Source organism: Lytechinus variegatus, chromosome 7 (genome assembly GCF_018143015.1).
Source record: "Lytechinus variegatus isolate NC3 chromosome 7, Lvar_3.0, whole genome shotgun sequence".
In the NCBI taxonomy this organism is placed as follows: Eukaryota; Metazoa; Echinodermata; class Echinoidea; order Temnopleuroida; family Toxopneustidae; genus Lytechinus; species Lytechinus variegatus.
In genome coordinates, this window is record NC_054746.1 from 572,645 (window position 1) to 592,409 (window position 19,765).

At 34.8% G+C, this 19,765-nt stretch overlaps 1 protein-coding gene across 1 annotated transcript; it reads left to right on the forward strand.

Moving 5' to 3' along the window:
* The first annotated feature begins 49 nt into the window (after positions 1-49).
* Positions 50-19,122, forward strand: LOC121418142 (maleylacetoacetate isomerase-like). Its single transcript, XM_041611852.1, has 8 exons — positions 50-158; positions 7,272-7,323; positions 10,098-10,159; positions 10,806-10,886; positions 11,246-11,323; positions 12,374-12,421; positions 15,134-15,315; positions 16,703-19,122. Exons 1-8 carry the CDS (start codon positions 144-146, stop codon positions 16,827-16,829), a joined length of 645 nt encoding a protein of 214 aa, XP_041467786.1. The 5' UTR covers positions 50-143; the 3' UTR covers positions 16,830-19,122.
* The last annotated feature ends 643 nt before the right edge of the window (positions 19,123-19,765 follow it).

Below are 19,765 nucleotides of genomic sequence, written 5' to 3' on the forward strand. Positions count from 1 at the left end.
TTCATGTACCCGCAGAAAACAAGAACAAGCCCCTTCCAAATTTTAAATCGCTAGAGGGCGATCGAGAAATTGCAGTCTTTGCAGACGACTCGGCTGCCAGAGCTCAGCAGGTTTCTTCTTAAAATCCGGATAATTTCAGCTCAATGGCAGCTTCAAAGGTAAACAGACCCTAGATTTTTCGATCTAATTCATTTCTTTTAAATCGAACATGTATTTTTTTTTTCAATACTCGGACTGGTAGACTACAAAATAAGTCACAAATTGATCGTCATTTCTAGACTTTGGTCATGCTGGTAGATGCAGTCCGACATGTCGAAATTCATGTCACTGCACACACGATTGTGTGTAAGTGGTCACATGCAATCAATGCAGTCTTTCAAATATTACATAATCTTTGTATAAGAAATTTAAATCATTTACTTTTTCATTAATATATTGTTTTATTCTCCAGAGCACATCTCTAATTTTGAGCATGTATGTGGGTTGGCCTCACCAAGATCACCAAGGTTTCTCCCTTTTTGGTCATTTACCTTCCTCACTTTAATTTGATGTTCTTCATTGTATTTACAATTGTCTATTTTTTTAAGTATACCGGTATTTTTATCTTGATCTCTTGAGGAGAAAAAAATGAAACTTGAATAGGGCCTAATTGAATATGCACCCCCACCAAAATGGCAAAAATAAAAGATTGTTGACTTGAGACTTTCGGTAACTATCCTCAGAGACACAGCCGGTTTGAGATTACGACACTGTCGTACCTGTCACCGTGTTAAATTGGCAAGACCAATAACATCATTTTCATAAAAGAAGTCAATTTTTAAAAATAAAAGTGGTATGTAAGGGAAACACATTTTATTCTATACGAAATTATTACATTTAAAACTTACATCATGTACTTTGAGATCCATAATAGTCCATTTACAGAGACGATCGATCTTGTCACTCGTACATCCCCAAAAAGTCGCCATCTTGAAAATATCAAGTTTTGTGGGATCTGACTTCTGGGTTTTATTTTCTCTCTCATATCATGGCTAATTTGCTATTCAAGGAAGCATCAATTTTCTTTCTTTTCGAGCACGATTCCGAGTTCGAAAAGGTCTAGTTTGATGCAGAAAATATGAAATGGGTGAGCAAAATTGTGTTTTTAAAGTGATTTTTCGTTTGCATAATTAATGAATATTATCAGTTTTTGTTTGGCCTTTATTTCTCAGGCGACGTTTTCTTGATGCCGATGTATAAATTTGGGAAGGTTTTTTCTTCAGGCGATGGTAATTTTCCGACTTTACAAATGTGTCGCATGTTGCCCTCAAAGCTGAAACGCAAGGCGGATTTCGGACTAATGAGTCATAATTTTTCAGGAGTTTGAGCGAGGATGAACTGGCATTAATAATGAACCTTTAGAAATTGTTGTTTGATATAAATAACAATTTGTACCTCTAATGACTAACAAATGTCGCATTTAACTTGTGAAGTGAAGTGAAATGAATAGGTCGAGCTCTATGTGTCTCTAGCTCGTGCAGTGGTCACCGGTAGAACAGGTGCACACGCAGCATGGTTCTACCTCCATGGTGTGGGCATGTATACAATTACAAGTCATATCCAATCATTAGGTGTGAAGCCAATTAAAGGAGACAAAAGGGGATATGTTAGCCCCCTCTTCAAATACGGATATATTTTTTGACAGCAAATGGGTTACATCAGGGATGGAAGGGGTATCTCTTTTCAAATATAGTATCGACACCAGGGATGGATCTAGGATTTTCCAGGGGGAGGGCACATTTTCCCCAAGGAAAAAAAGCAAAAAAATGTTTTCAACCGAAAATGAAGTACATTTCAGTCCTTCTACGAAAACATCTGACAAGCAAAAACAAAATCCTCACTTTCAAGGGGGGGGGGGGGCCACTTGTGTTTTAAGTTTTAACAGCATTTTTACATATATAAATTTTGATTGTGCCTCTCAAAGGGAGGGGGGAGGGGCACGGGCTGGCTCTGCCCCCTTGACACCAGAGGTTAGTTACACTCCCCCATTTAAATGTGTCATTTCAATGCAAGTAAAATATTTTCATGCCCCAATTGAAAATTTGGGAAGCTAGCCTGCAGCATGCCTCCTGTACATGACCAGTGGTGGATCCAGGGGGGGGGGGGCACATCCTAACCACCCCCTTGAGAGCCATTATCAAAATTTTTAATGTAAAATGCTGCTTTTACACGTGAACGCTTCCCCTTTCATTGGTGGCGGAAGCCAAAAAATTTAGAGGGGGGGGCACCTGATAAAAAGGTTATCAACCCAAATTTCAGGGGGGACCACAAACACTTTTGAGAGGGTCCACCCTGATCTAGGGGGGACGCAGGGAAAAAATTGAGGGGGTCCGATTTTTTTACTCCTGCCCCACCCCTTCATGCAGGTTATCCTGGACACGCCTCTACTGCAGCCTTTGAACAAGGAAAGCTTACACAGCTTGTATAGTCATTCAAATTCAAAAGTTATTCGTATAAAATCCTGACATTGAAGGATCATCATCAAAAACAAAGAAACATGAAAAGAAAAAAAATTAAACAACATAAGCATAACATAGTAACAATGAGGTACACACAACATAAACACAACCACATTTCATATCTTTTGCTCCCCCCCTCCCCCGGCTCTCCCCCCCCCCTCCTTATAAGCCTGAATCTCCCCACTTTCAATTCAGCCACTCTCGTGATCACATGCATACACAGCATATCCACATATCATTCAGCATTACTCCAGTCATACAGGTACATGTACATTGCAACATGCAAATGAGTGCTGGCAGCCAAAAACATAATCTCATGAATAAATTAGCATGAATATGCATCCCCCCATTTCTCTGCAAAAGGCAACCACAAAAAAAAGGTTGGTAGAAAATGACATTAACTACTTGATTTAGAGCTAAACTTCAATGATTATATATATATTTACATGTATATACTTCATTTTATATGAACTAATTATATGCTAATTCATAAAATCATGTTCTGTTCTAATTCAGTAATTAAAGCTTGTACAGTGCTAATTTTTGCCATACGTATTCTTTATGGCATTTCTAACAGTTTTTTTTTTTAAACAACTTATGCTAAAGGGCAATTCCACAGGTTGGTTGACATGAGCTTAAAAATTCAAATTCAATATTTTTATGAATTTTTTAATGCTTTAAGTCCTTCATACATGATAGTTTCAGGAACAAGAAATAAAAAGTTTATTTTCATATGTATACTTTGGAAAAAAATGGTCAAAAGTTGTGTCTTCCATTGTGTACCAAAATACAAGAAAAATAGTGAAAAATGAAATATGCCTTATTACCATTTTGTTGTTGCAACAACATACCACTTTATATATTTCTGAAGTTTAGAAGAGTCAAATTACTTAAAATACACAACCGCTTTTCAAGTAAATTTGTAGTACTCATTCAAAAATAAATATTGCAACCTGCTCAGGTGATGTAACGTGAGTAACCGAAAAAACTGACTTTGTTTTCTGAGAGAAAAATTCTTCACAGTTAATTGGTGGGATTTTAAATTCTCTTCCTTCAAACAATCTTTGACACAGTGATGACTATCAAAATCATTAAAAAGTACAATTTTTTTATAAAATTGATGAAGAAAAACTGTAACGTGAGTAACCATCATGTAATGTGAGTAACCAGTAAAAATTATTCAGTTCGGTAACATTTTCTGTGGGATGTCAAGTTTTAAGTCTCATGGTGAGTTGTGAAGTTATTTTTGATTAATTAAAAGCAAAATGAGGGTACATCTCTTTGATGCGACTCTTTGTTCATCAAAATATCAGTGGTCATACAATCACACAAAAAAAATTGAATATTAGTAGAAGTATTCACAATGCGAGAGTGCATTAGTAAGACTTGGTTTTGATTAACCAAACTTTAAAGAGTGTTTGAACAACACATTGAATGCCCTTACCTGTAACCCTATCTAGGCCGGGGTATTTTGGGAGTTGATGGCCCGGGGGGTGGGGGGAGGGGGGGGGGCTCCTAGGCCCCCCTTGAGATCTCGGCCATTGGCCGCACGATCACGCCGAAAATTTGCGTGCAAGTTGTCTTGGACATAATCTACAATACTATACAGTAATTTATTTCATGCAAATTGGTATTAAGCGATTATGCTAATTTATGCATAATTAGTAAGTGAAATCATACTTTTCCCTCCTACTCCCTAATAAAGCTCCAATTGTTCCAATTTTTGGTATAAAATCTCTTTTAGATGTTCCTAGCAATGAATTTTACACACATTATTGAATTTTTAATGACATGTGTGTTGTTAACCATACATGGACAAAATGTAACGTGAGTAACCGTAACGTGAGTAACCATATTATCTGCACCCCAAGTAAAAACCATGTGTTCTTTATTTTTTTAATTATGTACAAAGTTTGTCTCCCTAATATACTTCTTTGAAATGGATATAATCAACTTTCATAAAAGCCTTGTATGAGGAGACTTTTCACTTATGTTGACTTTTCATTTTATGCATGTCCAAATCATGTAACGTGAGTAACCGACACATTCCAAAGATTTGCCAGGAGCATAATAGAATTTCCCAAGTTTTGTTTTTATACGAAGGATAGTCAGACTGTGTACTTTGTTGTGATAAGGAGATGTTTAGTTCCTATCAATAATAATGGAGTTACAGCTCAAAGTGTGAGTCAAGGTGTCTCCAAATGTAACGTGAGTAACCGTGGAATAGCCCTAAAGACGTTTTCTTACATATTTTTTGCTTTTGAAAATCAAATCACATATTTCAGCATTTTGGGGGCTGACGTGTATTACTAAATGTTGCGTAATTTTAAAACCACTTAACCGAGCATTTGGACTCAGAAGTTGCGCAGGACTTGAGGGAAAAATATTCTTGGAATGACGTGGAGCAATTTTCAAACATGAATTATTTATTGCAAAAATGTTGAGGCATCACAAATATGCGGCAGAATGTGTTTTAAAATTTTGATCTTTAATTACCCATAACTCCTTAACGAATGGTCGAATTTTCTTAATTTTTTGTTGTTGCATTTCTAATGCAAAGACCTTTCATTTGATGTATCATTTGCCAATATTTATTATTATCTTAATTTTGGGATAATATAGCTACTTTGGGTTCATTCACTTCTTCAGTCTTCAGATTTTTCTATATTTTTTAATGATGCTTACCTTAGTTGGGACTCGTACTCACCCAGTTGTGTCTTCAGTCAAATCTCTTCCCGCTATGCTAGCGAGAAGCACTGGTACCGGAAGAGGTATTTTAACGATTATCAGCCGATAGTTCGACTAGTCTAGACTCACAGACCCTTTACTAAGTCATGTAAATGGACAATTACACGCACTAGATCCTGCTCGAAATTTGAATTATTATGTTAATTATTTTGATTAGTGATGTTACAAAATGATGTTTAAGAGAACAATTTGTAGATAAAAATTATTATTTAACAAATAATAGAATGTGATTAATATAAAAATATATTATAAATAATTATTGTTATTATAATAATTATTTATAATCAAGTTTCAAATGTTATTATTTGTTAAATGATAATTTTTATCTATAAATTGTTCTTTAAAACGGCATTTTGTAACATCGCAAATTGAAGGTATAGTCATAATGAAGCAGTTCAAGGCTCAAGCCTTTTGTATTTGCTTTGTTTACAAATGGATCGATGGATCTACATGAGATCGGTCTGGTAAGAAACCTTCAATTTTTCATCTTTTTACTAACACACTTTTTACACCTTCTTACTCAGAAGGTTCATAGATAAATAAAATAAATAGATACAAACCGATTTCACCCTCTAAATATGGATTTCCTAGGGAAATCCATCTGGGTGTATAGCCTAGGTCTCACTTATGCGTCTATGGGAATGGTTTCAAGGCTCCGTGATGAAAAGTATATGTAAAAATATTTAAAAATATAAACACAGAGTCCTCAAGGCTAGGGTAGACGCACATGCACACCTGCGAGGTTAGTTATACTAACCTCGTAAAACGCATGTCAATTGACAATGAATTTAGATGCTTTCCTTCATCCCACAAATGTGGGGGAATAAAACGCCCAAAACTTTCTATAATTACTAACAGTGTTACTAATAAAATAAATCAATAACGTAATGATGAAAATTAAATTGTCTTAAAAAATGATTTTTTAACGCTTACCTTCAAATCTCGGCAATGAACTGTGTTACTAATAAAATAAATCGATAACCTAATGATGAAAATTTAATTGTTTTTAAAAATGATTTTTTAACACTTACCTTCGAATCTCGGCCATGAACCTATGAAGATCCTCCTTTCATACTGTGGTGGAACTCACGCATACAACAATGGAAATGTGAATGTGTGTGTGTTTGAGTTTTGTCAGACGTGTATCAATCAGATATGATTATTTACGTCTGGGACCGACCTTTAACGTCACCATCCGAAAGACGTGACCAGGGCTCGAACCCGGGGCTTGAACCTCTGCATCAATTTGTAACTTCCCCACAGCTTGGATTACAGGTGCACGCCACAACGCCCAGTTGTGAATATTTCTGATCTAACAGTCTTGATTCAAGTCGTTTGTGCATAATAGGAAATTGTAAAAAAAAATTATGGGTTGCATCTCATGTAAAAACTTATTAGGTGAAGTACGCCATCTTTTGACAGCGAAAAAAAAAACAATGAGAAAAAAAATGCTGAGCACCTAGAACGCAACCAGCAATACAAGCTTCAACATATAAATAATATCACACGCCCTCTCGCAGCTCTCTACATATATCATACGCGAAAAATCTGGATATATGATTCAACCTTCTTCGGCATCAACAATTAAATATAGTATTATTTTTATAGAAAGACAAACACAAGGAAAAAATAAGGCTTAAGACATACATGTAGACCTATTTATATTAGCACTACTTGCTCCAAATTTTTCAAAGTAATTCAATTAGCATGAATACCGGTAAACATGATAAAGGCTACGTAGCTAGCTTAGCTCAGGCACTTGACAAAAAACAAGAATCATGGAACTAATTTGTAAGAGATCTAATCGTTTTTCTCCTTTTTAGCACTGAGGACACAGTCACAGGACACATGGGTTACCAACTGGGGATAAGGTTATTATTGTTTTGAAGAGTGAGAAGTTGGAGATGGGAAAATTACATGGCCGTGATCATCGTGATGGTCCATATGACCATGATGACATTTTTTTTTCTGAAGTCCTTTAATGCTTAATGTTTCTCTTCTATTTTATGTTTTCCTTTTATGCAGCCTGTCCTTCACTCATACTTCCGCAGTTCCTGTTCATGGCGTGTAAGGACTGGTAAGTATCAAATATCAGTATTTGAAAATTGAAAGATAGTTCACCCAATTTGTGTCGAATTCTTATATTATGTTGGATGGCTCAGATTGGAATACCAAAAATATTCCAAGAGTTTGGGCAAATATCCCATGAATCACAGGTAACTGGAATATAGGCCCCAACGAGTGCAAATTTCTGGTATTCCATGAAAGAAAGCCATCCAATATAATTATTATCATCTATCCAACCCCTAGCAATCAAAAACTTGAAAGAGGGAGAAATTTGATTAAACAAGTCATATCACTTATCACATAATGGCATCATCACTTCATAAGATCAAATTTGGTCGTTGACCTGCGACTTGCATGAAGTTCATCATGACATTATTGAGTGATGTGCCCTTACACTGCGCACTGGCTGCGCACAGCATTGCTTTCATTGTTCTCTATTTCTCTCTTCATGAATTTTGATGTACATTTGTTTGAACATTCTTTGATTGTCATATGTGGCATGAAAGGAAATACCCCATTAGAAATATATAGAGGAACAACTTTTCATTTTATTTATGATACAACAAACTCTAAAGTTTCATCCCTTGTAAAGCAAATGACATAATTGTATGAGTTTAAATTTTTATAAGTATGTGTCAGGGTTTTCTGTCTGTTAGTCTGTCCATCCCATTCTTGTTCATGCAATCACTTTAATAAAACCATGGCATGAATCAACATCAAACATGATTCATTTATACACAAAGGAGAGGCATTAATCTGACTTTTTGTCTCACCTGTGAAGCAGAGTGAGACTATAGGCGCCGCTTTTCAGACAGCGGCGGCGATGGCGTCAGCACCAAATCTTAACCGAAGGTTAAGTTTTTGTAATGACAGCATAACTTAGAAATTATATGGTCCTACTTCATGAAACTTGGTCATAAGGTTAATCAAGTATTACTGAAGATCCTGCCTTAGTTTCAGGTCACATGAACAAGTTCAAAGTTCATTTAGGGTCAATCAACTTAGACCATGTTTGGGGAATCAACATCAAAATATTAACCTAAGGTTAAGTTTTTGAAATGTCATAACTTAGAAAATATATGGAATTAGTTCATGAAACTTAGACATCAGCTTAGTCAAGTATTACTGAATATCCTGCTTGAGTTACACATAACATGACCAAGGTCAAAGGTCATTAAGGGTCAATGAACTTTGGCCAAATTTGGGGTATCTGTTGAATTATCATCATAACTTTGAAAGTTTATGGATCTGATTCTTGAAACTTGGACATAATAGTAATCAAGTATTACTGAACATCCTGTGGTCACATGATTAAAGGTCGAAGGTCATTTATGGTCAATGAACTTTGGCCAAGTTAAGGGTATTTGTTGAATTACCGTCATAACTTTGAAAGTTTATGGATCTGATTCATGAAACTTGGGCATAATAGTAATCAGGTATCACTGAAGATCCTGTGCAAATTTCAGGTCACATGTCCAAGGTCAAAGGTCAATAGACTTTGGCCATGTTGGGGGTATTTGTTGAATTACCGTTATAACTTTAAGTATTTTGGTCTAGTTCATAAAACCTGAATTAGTTCATAAAACCTGAATTACCGTCATAACTTTGAAAGTTTATGGATCTGATTCATGAAACTTGGGCATAATAGTAATCAAGTATCACTGAACATCCTGTTCAAATTTCAGGTCACATGTCCAAGGTCAAAGGTCAATAGACTTTGGCCATGTTGGGGGTATTTGTTGAATAATAATAATAACTTTAAGTATTTTGGTCTAGTTCATAAAACCTGGACATAAGAGTCATCAAGTATCACTGAACATCTCATGCGAATTTCAGGTCACATGATGAAAGTCAAAGGTCATTTAAAGTCATTGAACTCTGGCCATTTTAGAGGTAATTTTTAGATTGCTGTCATAACTTTCAAATTCTATAGATATAGTGTATAAAATGTTGATATAGGGGTAATCAAGTATCACTGACAAGTTTTACATGTAGGTCACATGATCAAGGTCAAATATCAATGAACGTAGTATTATATTATATTATATGAATGGTGTTTTTTGTGAATAATTATCTTATAGTAGTTTTCAAAGTCAGCACTGCTGCTATATTGAATCGGGTGATGCAGGCGAGACCACCAGAGGCATTCCACTTGTTCAAATAAAGTTGTCAAAGGATATGATATATGGGTTAATGAGATTAAAGGTTACAGAGGTCATGCCTATTTTTAAACTTTTATGATAACTTATGGATAGTATATATAGTAATAATTGGAAATAATTGTAAACTTGCTTTATATTCACATGGCAGCGACAATTTGGTAGGTGTTAGAAAGTAATCCAGGGCCCTGTTGCATTGAAGTTACCATTCTGGTAACGTTGCCATTCAATGGTAACTTGCATGGAATCCTTGATTTTCATTAACTGTTGATCATCGTTACCATGGTTTTTACCATTGGGTGGCAAAGTTACCATAATGGTAATTTTGTGCAACAGGGCTTAGATCTGTAATGGCAGATGCATCAATACCAAATGCACTGTCAAGTCAAGAGTCTTTCCAGCTTATTCATTTTGCAAGCATTTATTTTAATGTGTTTAACGAATAGATTCAATTTTCTTGTGCTTTCTGAATATGAAATGAAGATGATTGATAGAATTCTTGTCAGATTTATCTTGATTAGATTAACTGATGACAAGGTTGTAATTGATTAAAATCGTTCATGTAATAACCCTTGTAAGATGCAAAACTATGAAAGCTCATGTATAATTTTATTTGAATTTGTAGCTCTTGCCTTGAAAGGAATCGACTATGAATACAAAGCTGTGAACCTACTGAAGTCAGAACAGGTAATTAAAAATAAGAATATAAATCTATTATTATTTATTCATATATTTTATATATATATATATATTATATAAACATCTTTGTACGGATAACATGTTCAGATACCTAACACTGTTTTTCAATATGGTCCTGTTGACAATAAAACAATCCAACAACATATAGAAAAATGCATAGAATAACCTAATATCATTATCAATCTACTGATTTCCAATCAACTGTTAGTGATTGTTTGTGAAAGCAATTTCTTGGCTCAATAGTCCCAGGTTTAATGTAAGTCCCAACTCTGGTTCACTAAACTTCATTTAAGCTGGGATTGTTTTTTATTAAGATGCATATATCAATATTTGGAAAATAGTATTGAACACAGACATACCGAAACTTGTAGACATATGTGAGTAAAATAGCTGACATGTTTATTGTTTAGCGTTCTATTCATTCATGCGATCTAACTCTGATGAGTGCATGAAATTTCATGTAGGTATCAGTTGGCTTTATATTGCCCATTTTTAGTAAAAAATAATGCAATAATCCTATGTTTTGAAGGGAAGGAGGAGGGGGTGTGGGGGGGGGGGGGTTCTCCTTTAATTTGCACCAGCATCCCATCATTAGAGGTTTCACTATTAACTGCAGTTATTGAATTTTTTCCAGCTTTCTGATGCCTACCGCACAATAAATCCATTGGGGCAAGTTCCTGCATTAGAGATTGATGGTGTTATGATGACGCAGTCAGTAAGTTTCATCTTCAATTTTTTCCAATTCAGTTCAGTCTTTATTTTGCAAACAGAATAAAAACAACATACAAAATGATATTGAAATATCAGTTGATGCAAAATTTATTTGGTCCCTTTCCACAAAGGCTATTAAAAACCCCATGTGACTGGATTGCCAAAACAAAATGAATGCAACACTAAAAAGTAATAAAAACAAAATAACACGAAATTAGTGACAAATTAGATGTAGTATACAGAAAGAAACTGTAAGAACAAAAACACTCTATGCCCCTCCTCTATCATTCAGAAGCTGACGATACCCATGAATTTTGTTCATATGATAACCATCTTTCATAATGATCATTACTAATTGTGCAGCTTCCTATCATAGAATACCTGGAGGAGACCAGACCAACTTGTAGCCTCTTTCCAAGTGACCCAATTAAAAGATTCATGGTAAGTGATCCTTCAGTCCTTGCAGTGAGTCATTAACCTCTGAACTGTGCATAACATTCATAAACAATATCTCTGAGGTCAAATTACTTGTTCAAAAGGAAAAACATGTTTTTCAGATAATTTTTCAGAGACATTTTATGGCATTTATTGGAGTTCTAATAATACCCTATCTTGAGTAGATCTGAACTCACTGAATTCTTCAACAATAACACGCTGTATGAATAATACAACCATACAAAAATTCATATAAATGGGACTAAATAAGAGATAGCAAAAAACAACACAGGGATCTGATAATTTTAAGAGATAAGAATGTGGTGTAGCTTTCTTTACCGGTGTGCAAAAGTCATGAAACTTTTTCTTGAAAATGAACCTTTAAAAAGAAGTTTGATAAGATTCATGGTTGTGTGTAGTTGGATCTAAAGTCCGCCACACACTGTACTATACAATGCTTCTTTTTTTTGTAACAAATTGCATTGGCCTTAATTAAATGTGAAGGTTGAAACAAGTAAAATAATAATGAATAGCAGTAATGATAATAGCTATTTTTTAAATATATATAGTGCTTTTCCCATAATGGCTCAAAGCGCTTTACAGTATAATATGATTCATATTATCAAAATAAAGAGATTATTAAAATAATCTCTTTTGTACTGAGGAGTAACACTAGGAATATTGAAATAAAAATTCTGCTTTACTGCAAGCCTTGTGGTCAGAGTAAAGTACAGATCGGCTTCAAATCGTAGCAAATGATGATTGAAATGTCACAACTATCTATAATTTATTTTGCTTTTATTTCTACAGGAGGCCTGTAATAGACTGAAATATTCAATTTAAGTTTTCACTTTTTTGCAGCTTTGGTCTTTAAGATTTCTTAGGTTTGAATATGTATTTTAGATGCTAAATTTGTTTTTTTTTTCTACCGTAATTCTTTTTTTTTCAAATTGATTGTGTACTGGATGCAGGGCTTGGATGTACTTTTCATGTCATCAATGATTTTCAATGAGATTATAATTCAATGTGTATTTCATGGTTTGTCTGTACATCTAGACACGTCAGGTAGCAGAAATGATCAATGCAGGGATCCAGCCTCTTCAGGTTAGTAAACATCTGTAGCAGTCTCATCAATGGAACTGACTTCAGACGGATCAAAACTACTGTATTATATCCAGTGACATAGAGTACCGAAGTGACAACGTCACAAAAAACTTTTTTGTACATTTCAGCATTTTTGATACCATATTCTGGTATAGCATGATGAAAAGCCCCACTTCCAAAATTTGGTGAGAATCGGTCCATGGGGGCCTGAGATATGACCTCATGAATACATAATTAGCCCCATTGAAGTCGATGTATTACTGGTCTGGTTCTTTTTACTTTTACAACCAGGCCAGTAATACATTGATTTCAATGGGGATGTATTCATGAGGCAATATCTTGGGGCCACATAGACCAATTCTCACCAAAGTTAGGTTGTGGGAGTTTTTCATCATGCTCTACCAGAATATGGTATCAAAAATGCTGAAATGCAAAAAGTGAAAATTGATGTCACACTTTGTCACACTATTCATCGGTTTGGAGTCATTTTCATTGTATCATGAAACCAAAAGCTCATTGAATTTGATTGATAGACTGATAATAGTCAGCTTGGTAGATAGATAGGTGGAAGGATATATGGATGAATGGAGAGAGACAGATTAGATTAAGTAGTGTGTGTGTAAAAATGACTTTCCTCATACTTGTCCAAGTCGGACAGAGTCAAATACAAGTTAGTCTGTCTAAGTTGAATCTCTTAGTACCACAGAAATATGTTAGAAATTTAAGCCTTTCAATCTTACAAGTATGTTCAGAGTTTTGCTGCTCCATGCGCAGCCGATGTGAATATAAAAGTAAGTTTCAAGTCCGTATTCTATTATCTTTCTGGCAAATGTATCAAAGGCAACATGGGATGTGGTATGATCAAGCCATCTTTACTCTTTCCTTCATTATTAATTTTACATTTATATTTACATTCTTAAAACAGTCATACATGTATCCTATTTTGAAGTATACATTTAAAGTCACATCATTGTCAGGTTATCATGGGAAATTTGGAACTAGTGCATCTCAACCAGTCGATCAAAACCAAGAATTTCACAGAAATTATCAGCGAGAACTTTCATAACAGACCCCCATTCCCCAGCACCCCACCCCCTACCCCTGTGTTCATATGTGGTGAAGATACATAACTTGTTTCTCCTTTCAAAAATGATTTAATGATTGCCAGATAATGTTTTACAGGTATGAGATCTTGGTCTATCATGACATTAGGTATTAGCAAATTATTTTAAACAAAACCTAAACATCAAATATTTAAAGTGTATTGAATCCTTATAATCAATTTTCCACAAATATTCAAATAGCACATTACTAGATTTTGCATTCATTCATTTGCGATTATGATGCACGTTTATAATGTGGAGAAACAGTCAATGGCCAATACAGATTGATTTGAACATTTTCATGATAGGTCACAAGTAAAGGTTTTGTTGGCGGTGGCGTCAACATCAAATCTTAATGGTAGGTTAAGTTTTTGAAATGACAGCATAACTTAGAAAGTATGGTCCTAGTTCATGAAACTTGGACATAAGGTTAATCTAGTATTACTGAACATCCTGCCTGAGGTTTTTTTAGGTCACATGACCAAGGTGAAATGTCATTTGGGGTCAATGAACTTTGGTCAAGTTGGGGGTATTTGTTGAATTACCATCATAACTTTGAAAGTTTATGGATCTAGTTCATAAAAAATGAACACAAGAGTAATCAAGGATCTCGTGCGAGCTTCAGGTCACATGACCAAATTCAGTGGTCATTTAAGGTCAATGAAGTTTGGCCATGGTGGAGTAATTATTATTAAAAAAATTGCTGTCATATTTTTTCGATGTTTATGGATGAAGTTTATGAAATGTGGACATAGGGGTCCATCCCATTTGTTTTAATTTCCATTTGTAATTATATGACAATACATATATCTACTTGCTGATCCATGCTGATTTGAGAAAATTATCTGTATAAGCTAGAACTTGGCAGTGGATGAATGAGCATAAATTTCCATGACCAACAATTGTTATAGACAGTACATATAAGAACAAATTACAAATAATAACATAATGCTTGATTGGTATCATGAATCCTTGTTTATATTTATATTTTCATGAACTATTAGAAGATACATTTATTGCTATTTTGTATTTTTTGTATGGAATATCATGGAAATAAATTTTGATATTTACTGTCAATAACTGGGATATATTCATATATAAAGGATTATAAAGAAACAAGAAAGCGTCAGACCAATGCCCATGGAGCTGCGGGGAATATAAGCAGAGGTAACCCATCTGTGAGAAAACAAATCGGACGGTTCGGAACTCAAAGTTTATTTGAAGAAAACATGAAAAAATAACACGAAGGCTCCGTGCAGAGAGATATAAAAGGAAATCAATCTAAAGTCGAAAGGCAAAGGATTGAAATAAGGAATAAATGCAAAGATAAATATGCCAAAAAGGACACTTTAGAAATGCAAATGGGAGTGTACTTAGCTAACGTCTGATGACGGCAGGTGTAAAGTAAAAGAGGAAATGGACGCCAATTTGCGTGATGATCTTGGGATAGTGCGTGCGTAGGGAGATGCTGCGTGTGTTCAGGAAAATTTGTGTACTTTTATTCAGCATGCAAGTTAATCATAATGAACTAGCAAATCAAATGAATATATCCAGTTATCTCGTAAAGAAGAAAATAATGGTAATTTCATAGTCTCTTGCATTACTGCAGAATCTTAGCATGATCAAGTTCATTGGAGCAGACCGAAAGATGGAACTAGGAAACACATTTATCACCAAAGGCTTTGAAGCACTTGAGAAAACCCTTGAGAACACCTCCGGCAAGTACTGCATTGGGGATGAAGTCACTGTAGCTGATCTCTTCCTTGCACCACAGGTCTACAATGCTTTGAGGTAGGTAGAAACACAAGCAGAGTATTGTTTTCCAGTGGATTACTCTCCATGACTTTGTAACAGAGGGTCATTGGTTTGAATCCTATCCATGTTCACCATGCTGATATTGGGTACGGGCACTTTGGCAGGAAGTAAATCATCAAAAGCTTTGAGCATCGGAATATTGATAGCTTAGTTAACTGGGGGTTATGTAAAAGCACTTGGAGCAAATGACAAGGTGGATATGTGTGCTATGCAAATACCCTAAGACATGTAGTGCTAGAATGCATAGACTTTACTTTATTGTGCTATATACCTTTTTGATGTCAAAGCTATATGTATCTTTTTATCTTTTTCAGTGATCATGGTGTATATGGATTTTAAAAAATTAAGATCAAGAACCTCATGTGTCTGTTTATTTTTTAGTACTCTTATAGTACATTTTATGTAAAATCTCACGAACAAATCAAAACTGAATTTATTGAGTTGAGTAATATGTGGTCATTCAATTTATGATTAAGATTAAGAAGCTCATGTTTCTGTTTATCTATTTATTGAATTATCATTAATTTAATGCAAATATCTCATTAAAATTTAATGGACAAATTAAAACTGAATCAATATGGTGAATAATACATGATCATGCTTTTGAGAAAAAAAATGCCCTTTACTCTTGGCATGCTGTAGTAATTGAGTGCATTGAATTGAAAAGTGTATTTATCATCAAGTTGTTTGAGCTGTCATAAGCAGAACAATAGCTTGAATTATAATCAAAAGTAATCTGTAAAATTTTACGATTGTACTCTGCTTAAAATACTGAATTGTGGAGAGCTGCATTAAGGGGCGTATTGATGAAAAAAGACTCTACCTAAAATTTGAAAGAATCTTTCACTCAGATGCTGTCAGTATATTCATATACCTTTATTTGAATATCTTATCACTATTGAGATCTGTTCACTCCAAGTTCTTGTCAACTTTTAGTACATTGTTTAAGAATTCAACCTTTGCTACTTATTGTTCAATATCCAATACAACACAAATGCAATTAATATTCAAATTTGGTAATAGTATTATATTTTCTAATATTCTGCAATGAATGTTAAAAATGTTTGCATGTACACATAAGTGATGCCATTGGCATGAATCATTTGTAACTTTGTGTCTTGATGTTGTGAAAAAAACCTGGTATTCAATACAATAGTTATTTGTTACATACTTTAGCTGTCCTGGTTTTGTACTTTACTGTAAACTTCTGCATTCCTTAACACACAACAGGGAGAAAAGGTAGTCACCTGTTCATTCTAACATTTTAATGCAGATTGATGCTTCTCTGTTTCCGAACACACAACAGTGAGAAAAATTTAGTCACTGGTTTTAATATTCTTTGTTTTTGTTTTTTCTAACACAGATTTAATGTGAACATGGCAACTTTTCCAATCATCTCAAGGATCAACGATGCTCTTGCTGAACTTGATGCCTTTAAGGTCAGCCATCCTTCCAAGCAGCCAGATTGCCCTGAAGATCTCAGACAATGAAAGGTCTCTAAATTCAAATAGATAGAATATTAAGTTGAGTAATATGAGCAAGATCAGTGTCAAATGGTCTTGACAGTATGGAATTGGCATGTACCATAAGACAAATTCTTGTTGGGTAGTAGGTTCCAAAAGTCAGTTGCACAAAAAATAGTGATCCACAATGCACAATACCAATAGAGAAAATAAACAATGCCTTTTGAAGAAAATGTACCAGTATTCATTCGAAAGTTTTCTATCCTACTGTGCCATTTCAAATACCTTTCATAAATTTTACCATTTACCGGTAATTGTAGTATTTTGCATGCCGACATTATTTTTGCATTAGTGACCTTTGGGAGCTAGCATCGCCAAAAAGTAATGTTCAACATGTCACCCAACACTAACCATTGTCTGATATAGAAGAAATGTGAATGATATCAATGTGAAGTTTCATTTCATTGATGGCAGTAACCCTCTTTATAAGAAGAATGATATCAATCCTCTCGGGAACTACTTTCAATTTCTCTTAAAATGTTGAATATGTACAAAATCATGATCATGTATGTATTCATAAGAGCAATACATTCATTTTTTTTCTAATTTTGTTTGAATTCTTTCAAGATTAACTACATACATACTGGTTGTGAATGTATCCCGTTACTCATATTTTTTTCAGAAATGATTAACTTCTAGTTTTTCAATAAAATACATCTTGCATATGATATGGTTCACAAAAGATATATCTTGTTTAAGGGTTACGATAGGTAGGTATTGCCAAAATGAGAAATTCATTGGATTGTAGTGTAGGGAGAATAAAATGAAATGCACTGGCGATATGAGAATAGTCATTTAATCAGTTACTGACTGAAAATAATGTCTTCATGATATGTAGAAATATTTTGATTGTTTACTTGAATTGTTTCATCTGTATTATAAAAGTTTATATTTTCTTTGTTTTCCCTCGGTCATTGCATGATCTTTCAGATGTAAATTGTATCATTTTTAATTTCCATATGTGGAGATTTTGTACTGAGTACATATTTTTGAAAACCATATTTCAGTACAGGATTAAATAATCATGTATTTAAACAAATATGATCTCTTTGTGTTTTTTGTAAAAAAAATGTAAAAAGGAAATAAAGAGTAGACTTGTTTATAGTTTGCCCATATCTCAAGTTAAGTCCTGTAGCCATACTTATTTTAAAACATATAAAAATTTTGTTGTGTGTGTGTGTGTGCATTCAGATAAGAGACAAAGTAACAGAAGTGTCTCATGAATAGCTTTTAATTCCCTTTTGAACAGTGAGTACCTACCTGTGGATATCACAGAATGCACTGTGAGTGAACAAAAATTGTACTCTCATACTGCATTCCAATTTTATGCATGCACCCTTCACTGGGAGCATCCACAGGTAGAGACAAGCTTTTCCGTTCACCTGCTTTTTATAATCAGTGAGGTTCAGTGTTTGGAATCCACTTTCCATTAATCAGAATGTTGATATGTCGGGCAATACTTAAAAAAAAGTCTCTCAGTGGGATAAAGACTTTATACCCCCGTCACACTTTTATTCGGAATCAGCAGGAATCGAGCACAACCAGCAAGAATGAAAATTTTCAAAAATCGAGCCACATTCGGGAAGGAATTTCGAATTGATCTAAATTTGTAAAAATGTCGTTCGATGACTTCAATGCTCCTCAGTGCTGACTGACGTTGCAGCAACAGCTAGCCATGTTTTTATGCAATTCAATTCTCCCATGAATGCGATCGGAATGCCTCGAATGCTCTTAGAATGTCGTAAGAATATTTATAATGCAGTCAGAGAGCAGTCAGAATGCACTTCGAATGTTGTTCGATATTTCTCCACTTCGAAAGTTTTGAACATGAGCAAAACATTCGGGCCGGTCACAAGAATGGACCCGAATGTCTGGAATGCACTCAGAATTTTTAGAATGCGCTTCGAATATCCAGGAATGTACCAAGAATTTTCATTCCGACGGCATTCTGGCTCATTCCGCCTCTAGTGTGACGGGGGTTTTAGACAAAGACTTCAGATGGCCAGATGTCTAGTATGCACTTTCTCATTCAAAATCACACAATTAAAATCTACTATATGTTCTTTTTCTCCCCTTTACTTGTTTTGATTTGATATTTGCTTTTATTACCCCCTACCCTTAGAATGGAGATACAAGAACATGAAATGTGAAAGGTATGTGCTGCATGTACAGTATTACAATAACATTAACAACTCAGATTATGAAATCACTACACTTGTATGCCATTCTTCGTCCAGTAACAAGTCGTAATATAAATATTTAACATCCAATTCAGAATCCTTGTCATCTGTTATTTCATCCAACATTCATGTGTGCTTATCCATCCTACTCTCCTACATTGATTGTTTACAAGCCAAAACAACCCGAAACTTGTCTTGGTTTTGGCTTTAATTCTACTACTCTTGGTGTATTTCTGGTCATGTTATAAATTTGGGTGGGGGGGGGGGGGGTGGGGGAGATTATGACCCCCTTGAAATTTTGACCACAGATATGAAACATATTTCTAGATATGGAGCCCAGTGGATTAGTCTTCTGACCTTGAAACAGAGGGTCGTGGGTTTGAAGCCCAGCCATGGCGTAATTTCCTTCAGCAAGAAATTTATCCACATTGTGCTGCACTCAACCCAGGTGAGGTGAATGGGTACCCGGCAGGATGAATTCCTTGAATGCATGAGCGCTGAAAGGCAGCTCGAGCTAAAGCCGGGGTGATAATAATAACAACACGCCTCTGAACAGAATATTTCTAGACAGAAGGCGCAATATAAATGCCTATTATTATAAATGTTTGCATGATGAAAGTGGCATAATAATGTGGTATCAGGTTGATGTCCTCACTGTTTTATCACATCTTAATAAAATAAGTCTTGACATATTACCGGATCCATGCCCTTCAAAAGATTATT

What these genes read in the sequence shown, in the direction of transcription:
- LOC121418142 (XM_041611852.1), top strand. An exon ending in ACCTACTGAAGTCAGAACAG is followed by an intron (nt 10,160 to 10,805) that starts GTAATTAAAAAT and finishes AATTTTTTCCAG; the next exon opens with CTTTCTGATGCCTACCGCAC. An exon ending in CAGGGATCCAGCCTCTTCAG is followed by an intron (nt 12,422 to 15,133) that starts GTTAGTAAACAT and finishes GCATTACTGCAG; the next exon opens with AATCTTAGCATGATCAAGTT.